At 37.9% G+C, this 14,264-nt stretch overlaps 1 protein-coding gene across 1 annotated transcript; it reads left to right on the top strand.

The window, feature by feature from the left end:
- The first annotated feature begins 3,734 nt into the window (after window positions 1–3,734).
- On the top strand, window positions 3,735–4,697 carry LOC121476101 (olfactory receptor 56A3-like). Its single transcript, XM_041729845.1, has one exon. It carries the CDS (start codon window positions 3,735–3,737, stop codon window positions 4,695–4,697), a length of 963 nt encoding a protein of 320 aa, XP_041585779.1.
- Window positions 4,698–14,264: the final 9,567 nt, after the last annotated feature.

Here is a 14,264-nt window from a genome sequence, read left to right as displayed (position 1 = left end):
CCTGAAGGATAAGTAAATGCTGGGCCGCTGACTCTGGCTCCTTCAGGGCCAGCAAGGCAGTCTTTCCCTGGGGAAGCAAAGAAGCTGAACCTCAGGCATAGACTCTCCTTTCTGAAAGCCAGAGTGTAGGCGATTCGGACAGAGCCAGGAATATCTCTCCAAAGCCAAGATCACTGTCTCCATCCAGTAAGTTTGGCTCCAGCAGAGAATGGAGGTGCCATATTAGACACCTGACCAGAGCAAGGGTTGCAGTGGGACTAAAGCCAGGCTTGCAACTGTAAAAGCTACGGGGTTGAGGTTTGAAGATAGAAGGCTGAAGGGAGGTGAGAGAGAGGAATGGCACAGGGCCAGATGGAGATGATTGTGCCAATGCTGAGCCAGACTTCTGTGTGCTCTGCAGGGAGGACTGGACCGATAAGGGTTCAAAGATACGCAGCAGGGTGTCACGGGGGATCAGATGTCTTGAACTTCCTTCACTGAACACTATGGGAACACAAAGGAGGATGCAGGTTGGGAAGGGAAAGAAAGTTTCCAATCACACTTCTTGACTTGCCACTACTTGGAAATCTTTGCTAATCTGCCTTGTACTGCCTTTCTCATTTCCTAGAAGTACCTGCTCTGCTTTCTGTTCTGTCCTTTACTTCTTTTGTTTCCTTCCTCCTCCGTATTCTCCCTCTAATCTCTTCTGCTTTAATTTCAGTTTTTTTCTCTGTTTCCATCTTCTGTCCACCATCTATTTTCTGTGCAGGCATGCTTCTGTTCTCCTGAACCCTTCTACTTTCTCTCAGCCTATCCTTCATCTGAAAGGCCGACACTCACCCCCGCTGTATCTTCCTCCAGATCAACAGAGCCCCTAAGGGAAGCAAGCTTAGAGCCCCAATTTCCACTCAATGACTTTCTCCATTCCCCTCATCATTATTTTTCACTTTTTATCCCTTTCTCTTGCCTCCAGGCCCCACTGACAGCTTTGGCATCAGACCCAATAATTGTTTGAGATTAACACAGATTTTTATCCACCTTCTACATACTCCAACATAGTACCCAAAAAGATTATTTAGAAAAGTCTCTGCATAGACGTGGCCCTTATTGACACCAAGAACAACAATCTTACAGGCTGAGACACTGAGAAAGGTCCCTTGTGCAATGGCCCCTTACAAGTCATAATTGCTGCCCCAAGAAGGCTACCTGAAGACTACCTGGAGTAGTGCACAAAATGGACATAGAGACCTTATTAACCTGGTTAAAGAAACCTAGCAAATGGGAAAACAAGGGCGGAAGGGTACAATTGCATGGAGTTAGGAGGAAAGCATGAAAGTGCTGTGACAGTAAGAGCACTCTTCATAAAAGAGGCCAAGAATCTTGTGGTGATTTCGCAGCCTTTAAGCTGGAATTCTAGTACCAATGGCCCTACACACTCCCAATCTTTTTTTTTTTCTTTTTAAGTAGGATCCACACCCAGCATGGAGCCCAAACCCATTTAAACTCACAAGATCAAGAACTGAGTTGAGATCAAGAGTCACACATAACACATAACAAATTGAGCCATTCAGGTGTCCTCACACCCATTCTGATTGTAATAATCATACTGATCTTTAAGATTGTCTCCTTTGGTATTTGAAGTTAGACAATGATATCAAGGTGTGCATTTATTTTTATTTATCCCATATCAGATTTATTGAAATTCCTGAATCTGGTTATTGATGTATTTCATCTCTCCTGAAAAGTTCTGATTTCTCTGCCTCATTCTTTCTTCTTCAACCTGGAGTTTTGATTCTATGTGTTAGATATTCCCATTGCACCCACTATTGCGCTTATATCTTCTTCAGTATTTTCAATTTTTTTTATTTTCTTTCCATCTTCATTCTCAGTAGATTCTTCTGACCACTCTTCTGACAATTTATCGACTTTCCCATTAGCTGGCCCTAATCTACTGTTTAATTCATCACTGAATTCTTATTCTTTATATTCTTTTTTTTTTTTTCAAATACATCTGGTTCTTATTCAAATCTGCTTTGTTACTTTTTGGATATGCCAGTGCCCAGAGCAAATTATTAATTCCTGACTTCATCTTCTTAATGCTAAGAAAGTAAAAAACCTGAGAGTTACTCTGTCTAATCAAAATCCCATGCTCTTGCTCTTAACTACACATTTGCATTATCAGTGTTTCTTTGGGAGCTTCATTCTAAAAAACTTCTTAAGTTCTATAATCTAGCTTACTAATTATCTTTTGAAGTGTGGCTAACCTACCCCTAAGTCTATATTTTGTCATGTTAATTTTAAATATTATATATAATATTTTGTTTCTAGGATATATGACTGATTCTTCTTTGGTTTGTGTTTATTTTGTTATGTTTATTTTCAAGCTTTTTTTTACTTAAAACTTAGCAAAAAATAAAATTTTTCAATATCCTTTATCAAATAACTCCAGGGTTTTAAGTTTCTGTAGCATAGATTTGGCTGACACTCTTGGGGCCTTCCACTTATAATTTTTGTCTCTTTAAATAAATTGTCTTTTTACTACAAGCAACTCAATTTCTTCAGAAGTTTCTGTGTTAAAAATTTTTGAGGCATGAGATGAAAGTTTCTTCCTCAAGAAAGGAGTTGGGTTTGTTTCTGTTATTTTCTGAAACGGCTACCAATCCAGGATGATTTCAAATTCTTTTCTGAGACAAACAGTGTGAACTCAGCCTGCAAAGTCACATGAGGACCAGCCTATGGTTCAGTATTTAAGGGGAAGTTTTCTCTCACATAACAAGCTTTGAGGTAGTCAGTTGTGTATGAAGTTCCAGGTGAAAGTGAGAAATCAAGATAAAGAAATGGGTTCATTTCTAGTGCACAATGTTTTATTCAGGATGTACTTTTGTAAAGTCCTATCTAATTGGGAGACCCCCTACTACATTCTCTACCTGCTTAAACCTAGATTTATCTTCTGTCCCTGGAGTTTAGATTTTCAAGCTCCCCAGGTAATGGCGATGGGTGATTCAGTTCATGGAATGCTACAAGTGCCCTCAGGTTGAAAGCCAACACCATATTTGATTTCAGTGTTTGGATTTCATTCAATCCTTAGCCTGATAATTCTTTCTTTTTTACCTGCTCATAGGTGTATTCAAGACAGTCAAATATAAAAATAGGCATAGGAACAGGGATACATGTGGGTATGGCTATGGGATTGGGTATTGATAAAGAGAGATTAGATACAGACATAATCATAGAAATGAATTGATGCATTTTCAATAGGATATTTGTTCTAGGTACCCCAGCTCATCATACCACTGGATACTATCACCATTTACTTCCTTAAAAGCTTCATTGTGGATCCCACCTAGCCCTTCGAATGCATTTCTGTACATTTTAAATTTTAAACTGAAATGTACTCTAAGATCTTGACATTATGTATCTCATTTAAGTAACATTTGATGCTTAAATTATGTTTGATTCATTAAATATTAATCAGGTCAACCTACTGAAAAGACACATTCACACAAGAAACAATGTGAGATGAAAAGCAGATGAAAGAACAAAAGAACAAAGATGAAGACATTATATATTCAATAAATGTCTATTATCCACCTCTGATGTGTCAAAAAAAATTTACTACGCACAGGGCTGTAGAGTAGATGTTACCCTCATAGATTTTACAAGCTAAGTCCATAGTCATCAGAGTCTATGATGGACTAACTCCTTATCTCTTCTTCAGCTACTCAAAGACATCTGCCTCACTAAAATCACTGCTAATGCTACCTTATAACAACAGCAGCTGCCTCTCTACTGAAGTATCAGACTTCATCCTCAATTGCTTTGTCAGGTCTCCCAGCTGGCAGCACTGGCTATCTCTGCCCCTCAGCATCCTCTTCCTCCTGGCCATGGGAGCCAATGCCATCCTCCTGATCACTATACAGCTAGAGGCCTCTCTGCACGAGCCCATGTACTACTTGCTTGGCCTCCTTTCCCTGTTGGACATCGTGCTCTGCCTCACTGTCATCCCCAAGGTCCTGGCTATCTTCTGGTTTGATCTCAGGTCCATCAGCTTCTCTACCTGCTTCCTCCAGATGTTCATCATGAATAGCTTCCTGCCCATGGAGTCCTGCACATTCATGGTCATGGCCTATGACCGCTATGTCGCCATCTGCAAGCCTCTGTACTACCCAACTATCATCACTGACCAGTTTGTGGCAAAGGCTGTTCTCTTCATCTTGGCCCGGAGCACATTTCTTACTACACCTACTCCCATCCTTTCTGCCCGGCTGCATTACTGTGGAAAAAATATAATTGAGAACTGTATCTGTGCCAACCTCTCTGTGTCCAAGCTCTCCTGTGATAATGTTACCCTTAACAAAATATACCAGTTAATTGTGGCCTGGACTCTGCTGAGCTGTGACCTCATCCTCATCTTCGTCTCCTATATCCTCATCCTAAAAACTGTTCTTAGACTCAAGGCAAAAGGGGCAGCTGCCAAAGCTCTGAGCACATGCGGCTCTCATTTCATTCTCATCCTCTTTTTTAGCACCATCCTGCTGGTTTTGGTTTTTACCCACATTGCCAAAAAAAAAGTTTCCCCTGATATTCCCATCTTACTTAATGTCCTACACCATGTAATTCCTGCAGCTCTCAATCCCATTGTCTATGGGGTACGAACCCAGGAGATTAAAAAGGGCATTAGGAAGTTACTGAGGAGGGTAGTAGAGAGATGCAAGTAATTGTACTCTAGCTTGACTTCTCTCAACCACGAATACTCAAAATCACTATTGGAAGGCAGGGACTTGGCGATAAAATTACAGTCCTAATCCTCTCTCTGGACATGCCTGAAGACATGAACTGTATGGTTTCCCTCTTACTTCCCCCAGCCATGATGCTGAAGACTGTGCATCACACCTCCTTGTCTGCTCCTCATTAAATCCCTTTTAGGGTCAGTGTGATAGAAAATAAATACTCATTTAAAGATGTGTGGCTGATAGGAAGCATCGGTATTTACTGACAGTGTATTGACTTTAGAAAAGTAAAATGAGATTAAAAAGCAATTGTTAAAAAATATTGCCAGTAACCAGTGTGCTTTAACCTTTCCCTCAGGCATTCAAACATATTTACTGATCGTTACGTTGTGTCCAGCACAGAACTAGAAAATGAGACTCTAACATACATAAATCTTGAGCACATTACTCTCATATGCCTGGTGGAACACCCATAAACACGTAAAATCAATGTAGAAGGGTTAGATTAAAACTCATCAATAAGCCTAGAGGAGAGAGGAATTTGTTTGTGTAGGTGGGATTCCTTGCATATCTGATCTCCTCCTTCAGTCCCTTAGTCAGAGCTGCCTCCGTAACAGCTTCTCGAAAACATGAACCACTGTCTCTGGGACTTTTTTGCTTGTTGTTCCTCTGACCACATAGCTCGTTCCCTCCTTGGGTCTCCCTGACCACAGTATTTAATAATAGTGTTCAACAATATTCCCCCCAAAGCACAGATGATATTCTAACACTTTCTCTGTTTCCCTGTTCTGCACAGCATCAATCACTATATACTGACTGTATATTTTGCTCATCTATTTATTTAGTCAGCCCACATTCACTAAAATGTATATTTTACTCATCTATTTATTTAGTCATCCTACATTCACTAAAATATAAGGAGCAGAAGGGCAAGAACTTTTGCCTGATGTGTTCATTGTTGTATTTCCAGTGTCCAAACAGTGCTAGGTGTACAGGAGAGACCATAAATGTTTGTGAAATCAATGACTGAATACAAGTTGAATAAATGATTAAATGTATGCTAGTTACTAGGAATATAATTCAGATATGGTCCTTGTTCTCTGAGTTCTTACATTGCATATTAAGAGTGAGGGAGACTATATCTCATGCAAGAATCCATGGTCTGAAATCTGAAGACAGCATAGAATATTGCCTTGGGACAGATGGAGGCTTAGAGGTAAGATCAGAAGTACATTTTTAGGTACTGAGTTTGAATACTCATGAGAAACACAAGTATATAGTAAGCACAGGTTACTACACATGGGTTTAACACTCAAATAAGATGTACACTTGAGAATTGACTACAGATCATACTTGAAGCAATGGAGTAGGTGGAAGGGCCTAAGGAAATAATAAATAAGAAGAAGAGAAGGAAGCCCAGCAAAAAGCCCTGCTGAACCCCTATATCATCCCTACTTCTGCTGTGCGGACATTAGCATGGAGATTACAAAAAGATGTAGTGCTCAGGTTAAAGGGAACACAAATAAGAGAGTCGCAAGAAGAAAGCACCTCCACGAGTGTCTAAGTGGCTCAGGCTGTTAAGAGTGTGCCTTCAGCTCAGGTCATGATCTTGGGGTCCTGGCATCAAGCCCTGTGTCATGCTCCATGCTCAGTGGGGAGCTTGCTTCTCCCTCTCTCTCTGACCCTCATGCCTACTTGTGCTCTCCCTCACTCAAATAAATAACTAAATAACTAACTAAATAAATAATTTTTTTAAAAAAAGAAAGCGCTTCAAAATGGACTGTGATCACTTAAGAAGTTATGATTACCTTCATCCAAGGCCACCTATAGATTTTGTGGGGCCCTGTCCATATAAGTAACTTAATGTTTAAAAGACATTGAAAATGGATGGGCCCATGTGGCCCATTATAAAACATATACCATAAATGAATATTATAAACAGGTAAAGAAGAAATTCTTACATATGTATTTATTGTCCTCTCAGCGCACATAAAGATATTTGCTGTGTCAAAGCACCATCTCTTAACAAAAGAGGGAACATGAAATATATTTTAAAAGTAATGGTTGCAAGTTTCCAAATCTGATAAAAATTATAAACCTGTAGTTCCAAGAGCTCGATGAGACCCAAGATTAACAAACTTGAGAATATACTAAAGTACATCATAAACCAATTGTTCAGAAGTAATGATAAAGAAAAAATTGTAAAATCCAGAAACAAAGACACATTACATACAAAGGTATTAAATTAAGCACAACAGCAGATTTCAGAAACAATGCAAGTGAAAAGACAGTAAAGGAATATTTATATAAAAACTGGGGTAAAATGTACACAAAACTTGTCACCAGTACACCCACACTACAACGTTTACAAAGATTCTTTAGAAAGGGAAATTATCAAATGTGACAATGGATCTACACAAAGGATTGAAGAGCATCAGAATATGTTACAACATGGGTAAATAAGTAATTTTGTCAATATTTAAATGTATTTTAAAATAACTGTAACAAATGTGGTTTCTAAAATGTATGGCAATAATAAATAGCACAAGCCAAGAGGGAAGAAATGAAACCATATCATTGTAAAACCTCACATTATATGTGAAATGATATGCTGTCACATGAAGGAGTACTGTAATTAGTAACAGAGGTGTACTGTATATACACAGGGACAAAGAACAAACACTGAAATGATATAGTTAAACTCAAACACATCCATAAATCACAGTACATTTGGACTAATCATCCAATTAAAAGCCAAAGCTTGTCAGATTGAATGAATAAGAAAGACTTAATAAATTCTGCCAACACAAAATGTACCTCAAATATAAACACAAACAGGGAAAAGTAAAAAACAAACAAACAAACAAACAAGAATGGAAAACTACACCATATCAACACTTCACAAAGAAAACTGGAATACCTAAAACCATGTCAAAAAAGATGAGTTTGAAAGTCAAGAACAACACTAGAATATGCATTATGCATTTTTTAACCAAAATAGACTATGCTCTGGGACATAAAAATAAGCCCAGGACACCTGAAAAGATTAATACAAAGTATATTCCCTCACCACAGTGAAATTAAATTAAATATCAAGTATAAAGTGATGTCTGAAAATATTCCCCAAATTTGAAAATTAACCAATACACTCCTAAACAATCCATGAGAAAAAGAAATCAAAATGGAGAGTAGAAAGTATTGTGAACAGAAAAAAAATTGAAATACAACACATCAAAATTCTTGAAATGCTGCCAAAGTAATTTAGTTGAACCTTGAACAACATATGCATTAGGGGTACTGACCCACTACATAGTGAAAAATCCATGTGTAACGTTGGATCCATAGAAAACTTAATAGCCTGCTACTCACTGACACACCAGTAACCAGATAGTTGGCTAACTCACATTTGGTATATTTATTATATAATGAACTGTTACAATAAAGCAACCTAAGAAAAGAAAATGTTAAGAAAATCATTACCCCAGGGACATATGCATATACAGGATATAAAATAAGAAAATAATAACACTATTGAAAGAAGGCAATGAGAGCAGCCCAGGTGGCTCAGTGGTTTAGCACCACCTTCAGCCCAGGGCCTGATCCTGGGGGTCTCTGGATCGGGCCCCATGTCAGGCTCCCTGCAAGGATCCTGTTTCTCCCTCTGCCGATGTCTCTGCTTCTCTCTCTCTCCCTCTCTGTGTCTCTCATGAATGAATAAATAAAATCTTTTTTTTAAAAAGGCAATGAATTGAACAACCATATCATAATAAGTAGAACTAATGAGCCAGAAAGAATAACAATTGAGGATAAATTAGGAATACTTAGCATATAAGAGAAAGTATTTGTTAGATAAACAAAAGCATTAAAATCCTCAAAGATTTAATAAATACTGGAAAGAATAAGTGGTATATTCAGTTATAAAGAAGAACCAAATGTTTCAAAAAATAAAACAGTTGCAAAGAGGAGTTAAGATCGTGAAGTAGAGAGACTCTAAGCTTATCTTGTCCCTCAAACACAGCTATATAGTTATCAAATCACTCTGAACACCCAAGAAACTAATCAGAGGTCAGAGAACAAAAATTGGAAGCCTGCCCGTCAAAAAGTGACCACCTTTTGGAAGGTAGGAGGGGCACAGATAGTTGAATTGGGAGAGATACAGCTGTGAACATGTCTGTAGGGAAGGGGACTGCCTACTAAGTTACCACAAGATCCAGGAGTGAGAGCATGGTCAGAGGATACCTTGGGTCACAAGAATATCAGTTGGCACCAACTTCTTGCAGTTTCTAGGGATAGGAGCAGAAAAACCAGTTTGGAGCACTGGGGCTTGGTGCCAGTTTTCTCTTCTGTGTTCCCATAAACTGTGAACCACTGTGCAGTCAAGTAAAGGTTTTCCTGGGACTAGCTAGCAAATGGTAAAATCACAGGGAGACCCTTCCCAAGAGGAACAGTGTGGGTCCACACCATGGGAGTCGCTAAAATTTGGAGTTTTGAACCTCAGTCATACACCTGGGATAAAGAAGCTCAGTCACAGGGAGGGTGAATCCGGCATTCAGACAGAAACTAGGGACACAAGAGGGGTGACTGATTGCTCTTCTGTGAGTGCACTCTGAAGAGTGTGTTGAGTGGGGGGTGGGGGGCATCAAGAATTTCAGCTCCAGGGCTAGAGAGCAGAGTTCTGCCATATTCATCAGGCCCATCAGCATTGAAAGACTTCAGGGAACGAAATGGCACCACATAGTGGAGGGAAGCCACTCACATCAAGACCACCTCCATGTGCCCTGGAGGCATACTTACACTGAAACAAGTTAACTTGAAAATCAGCAAAACAGCCCTCTCCACCAGAAGACCAACACAAACAACTCACTCATACCAGGTCTACTGAACACAGTGCTGCAAAGCTTCAGCTCTGGGGGAAACAGGATATAGCTTCCTTTTTAGTTTTACTCTTCATTTTATTGCAATTATTATTTATTCATTTATTTTTACCTTCAATTCATTTTTATTATTAAATTTTTAAAATTTTTGTGTTTAAGTATTTTTGACACATATTTTTTATTTTTATTTTCATGACATATGTATTTATATTATATATACCAAAACACACATATATATGATTATATATATGTGTGTGTGTATCATATATATATATATGATTAACAAACAAATTAAAATACATCCAAGAATTAGAGGTTTTTTGTTTTGTTTCGGGGAGTTCCTTAATTTTTGTTTTTCTTTGTGTTTTGTTTCATTTTCTGTCTTTATGTTTTTTTTTTCTTCTTGTCTTTTCTGGACAAAATAACAAAACAGACAAATTCACCATAAAAGAAAGAGTGGGAAGTAGAACTCAAGGTCAGTGATTTAATCCACATAGACATAAGCAAGATGTCTCAACAAGAATTTAAAACAATGATTATAAGGATATTACCTGGGATTAAAAACAGCATAGAAGATACAAGAGAATCCCTTACTGGAAGAATGCCTTACTGGTGAGTTAAAAGAACAAAAATATAGTCAGGCCAAAATTTAAAATGCTAAAACTAAGATGCATACCCAAATGGAGGCCATAAAGAAAAAAAGGATAGATGAAGTGCAGGAGTGAATCAGTGGTACAGAAGATAAAATAATAGAAAATAATAAAGCCAAAAAGAAGAGGGAAAAAATACTAATGGACCATAGAGGTAGACTTAGGGAACTCAGCAACTTATTAAGACATGATAACATTCGTATTATGGGAATCCTAGGAGATGAAAAGAGAGAAAAGGGGGTAGAAGGTTTATTCTAATAAATATAGTTGAAAACGTCCTTAATCTGGGGAAGAATACAGACATCGATTCTAACAACCATGGAGAATTCCCATTAAATTCAACAAAACCCCAACATCTCAAAGGTATATCACAGTCAAATCCACAAACTATATAGAAAAGGGAAAGGATCCTGAAAGCAGCAAGGGGAATCAATACTCTTAAACTATAAGGGAACAGATTAGACTTCCAACAGATCTGTCCATAGAAACATAGCAAGCCATAAGAGAATGGAAGGAAATATTCAATATATTGAATGGAAAACTACGCAGCCAAGGATTCTTTATCCACTAAGGCTATCATTCAGAATACAAGGAGAGATAAAGTTTCTCAAACAAAAACTAAAGGAATTCATGACCACTAAACCAGTCCTGCAAGAAATTTTAAAAGCAATTTTTTTTGAGTGAAGAGAGGACCAAAAGTACCAAAAACTAAAAAAAAAAAAAAAAAAAAGGACAAGAGAGGTGTGGGTCTCTGGATGGCTCAGTCAGGTAAGCATCTCCTTTGGCTCAGGTCATGAACTCAGGGTCCTGGGATTGAGCCTCATCAGGCTCCCTGCTCAGCCCTGAGTCTGCTTCTCCCACTCCTTCTCCCTCTATGATCTCTCTCACAGTTTCTCAAATAAATAAATAAAATCTTAAAAATAGATAGATTATGGATAGATAGAACCAGAGAACATCATCAGAAATACTAACTCCACAGGGAATACAATGGCACTAAATTCACATCTTTCAATAATTACTCAGAATGTAAATGGAAACTAAATGCTCTAATCAAAAGACACAGGGTATCAGAATCAGAATATAAAAATAATAATCCATCTATACACTATCTACAAGAAACTCATTTTAGTCCTAAAGACACTGCAGATTGAAAGTGAGGGGATGGAGAACCATCTATTATGCAAATTGACATTTAAAAAAGCCAGAAGTAGCCATGCTTAAAACAGACAAACTAGATTTTAAAACAAAGATTATGGCAGCCCAGATAGCTCAGCAGTTTAGCGCCGCCTTCAGCCCAGGGCCTGAACCTGGAGACCTGGGATCGAGTCCCACATCAGGCTCCCTATATGGAGCCTGCTTCTCTCTCTGCCTGTGTTTCTGCCTCTCTGTGTGTGTGTGTGTGTGTGTGTGTGTGTGTGTGTGTGTGTGTCTTGTGAGTAAATAAAAATAAAATCTTTAAAAGATAATCAATAAATAAAGATTGTAGCAAGAGATGAAGAGGTGCATTATATCATAATTAAGGAGTCTATCCATCAAGAAGATCTAACAGCTGTAAATATTGATTCACCCAGCATGGGAACACCCAAATCTATAAAACAATAATAAAAATAAAGAAATTCAGGGATAATAATACAACAATAGGACGGGACTTCAACACCCCACTTACACAATGAATAGGTAATCTAAGCAGAAAATCAACAAGAAAACAGTAGAATTGAATGACACACTGTATGTGATGGATTTAATGATATATTCAGAACATTTAATCCTAAAGTAGCAAAATAAACATTCTTTTTGAGTGCACATGGAACATTTTTCAGAATAGATTACATACTATGTCACAAAACAGCCCTCAACGAGTACAAAAATATCAATATCATACCATGCATATTTTCACACTACAATGCTAAGAAACGTAAAATCAACCATAAGAAAAAATCTGAAAAGACTTCAAATACATGGAGGTTAAAGAACATCCTGCTAAAGAATGAGTGGATCAGCCAGAAAATCAAAGATTTAAAAAAAAATACATGGAAGCAAATGAAAACATGACAGTTCAAAACCTTTGGGATGAAGCAAAGGTGGTCCTAGGTGGGAAGTATATCGCAATGCAAGCTATCCTCAAGGCACAAGAAACGTCTGAAATATGCAACCTAACTTTACACCTAAAGCAGCCCAAAACACAGCAAGTAAAGCATAAATGCAGCAGGGGAAAAGAAATATTAAAGATTGATAAATAATAAGGTTGATAAATCCCTACCAAGACTTACCAAAAAGAAAAGAGAAAGGACCCAAATAGACATAATCATGAATGAAAGAGGAGAGATCACAACCAACACCACAGAAATGCAAAGAGATTTGTATTGAATATGACAATACTATAAGCAATTATATGCCAACAAACTGGGCAACCTGGAAGAAATGGGAAAATTCCCAGAAACTTATAAACTAACAAAACCAAAATAGGAGGAAATAGGAAACGTTAACAGACTGACATTCAGCAAAGATATTGAATTAGTAATCAAAAATTTCCCAACAAACATAAGTCCTGGGCCAAATGACTTCAAATGAGCCAGACATATACAGAAAACATAATAGCTTTTCTTCTCTACTGTTCCAAAAAAACAGAATGGAAGGACAATTTCCAAATTCATTGTATGAAGCCAACATTACCATCATTCCAAAACAAGAGACCACAATATCTTATGCTTCTGGGTGCAATTGCAAATAGGATTGATTCCTCAATTTCTCTTTCTTCAGTCTCACTGTTAGTGTATAGAAATGCCACTGATTTCTGGGTATTGATTTTGTATCCTGCCACACAGCCGAATTGCTGTATGAGTTCTAGCAACCTGGGGGTGGAGTCTTTTGGCTTGTCTATGTACAGTGTCATGCTGTCTGCAAAGAAAGAGAATTTGACTTCTTCTTTGACAATTTGCCTTTTATTTCTTTTGTTGCCAATTGCTGAGGCTAGGACTTCTAGTATATGTTGAATAGCAGTGGTGAGAGTGGACATGCCTGTCGTATTCTTAATCTAGGGGAAAGGCTCCCAATGTTACCCAGTGAGAATGATATTTGCTGTGGGCTTTTCATAGGTGGCTTTTAAGATGCTGGGGAATGTTCCATCTATCCCTACACTCTGAAGAAATTTGATCAGGAATGGATGCTGTACATTGTCAAAGGCTTTCTCTGCATGTATTGAGAGGATCATATGGCTGTTTTTTCTCTTGTTGATAAGATATGTCATCTTGAATGCTTTTAGTGTTGAACCAGCCTTGCATCCTGGGGATAAATCCCACTGGGTCATGGTGAATAATCTTCTTCATGTACTTTGGATCATATTGGCTAGTATCTTGTTGAGAATTTTTGCAACCATGTTCATCAGAGATATTTGTCTATAATTCTCCTTTTTGGTGGGGTGTTTGTCTGGTTTTGGAATTAAGGTGATGCTGACCTCATAGAATGAGTTTGGAATTATTCAATCCCTTTCTATCTTTTGGAACAGCTTTAGTAAAATAGGTATGGTTTCTTCATTAAACGTTTGAAAGAATACCCCAGAAGCCATTGGCCCTGGACTTTTTGTCTTGGGCTGTTTTGGATAACTGCTTCAATTTCCTCCCTGGTTATTGGCCTGTTCAGGTTTTCTATTTATTCCTGTTCCAGTTTTGGCAGTTTGTGGTTTTCCAGAAAAGCGTCCATTTCTTCTACATTGCCTAATTAATTGGCGTATAGTTGATGACAACATGTTTTTATAATTGTTGGTATTTCCTTGGTATTGGTGGTGATCTCTCCTCTTTTATTCGTGATTTTATTAATTTGAGTCTTTTCTCTTTTGTTTTTAATAAGGCTGGCTAATGGTTTATCTATCTCATTAATTCTTTCAAAGAACCAATTCCTGGTTTTGTTGATCTATTCTACAGTTCTTCTGGTCTCTATTTCATTGAGTTCTGCTTTAATCTTTATTAACTCACTTCTTCTGCTGGGTGTAGGATCTATTTGCTGTTCCTTCTCCAGATCCTTTAGGCGGAAGG

The sequence above is a fragment of the Vulpes lagopus genome, chromosome 15, assembly GCF_018345385.1.
Source record: "Vulpes lagopus strain Blue_001 chromosome 15, ASM1834538v1, whole genome shotgun sequence".
NCBI classification, from domain to species: Eukaryota; Metazoa; Chordata; class Mammalia; order Carnivora; family Canidae; genus Vulpes; species Vulpes lagopus.
Note: the sequence above shows the minus strand (reverse complement) of the source record. Positions and strands in the feature narration are given on the sequence as shown.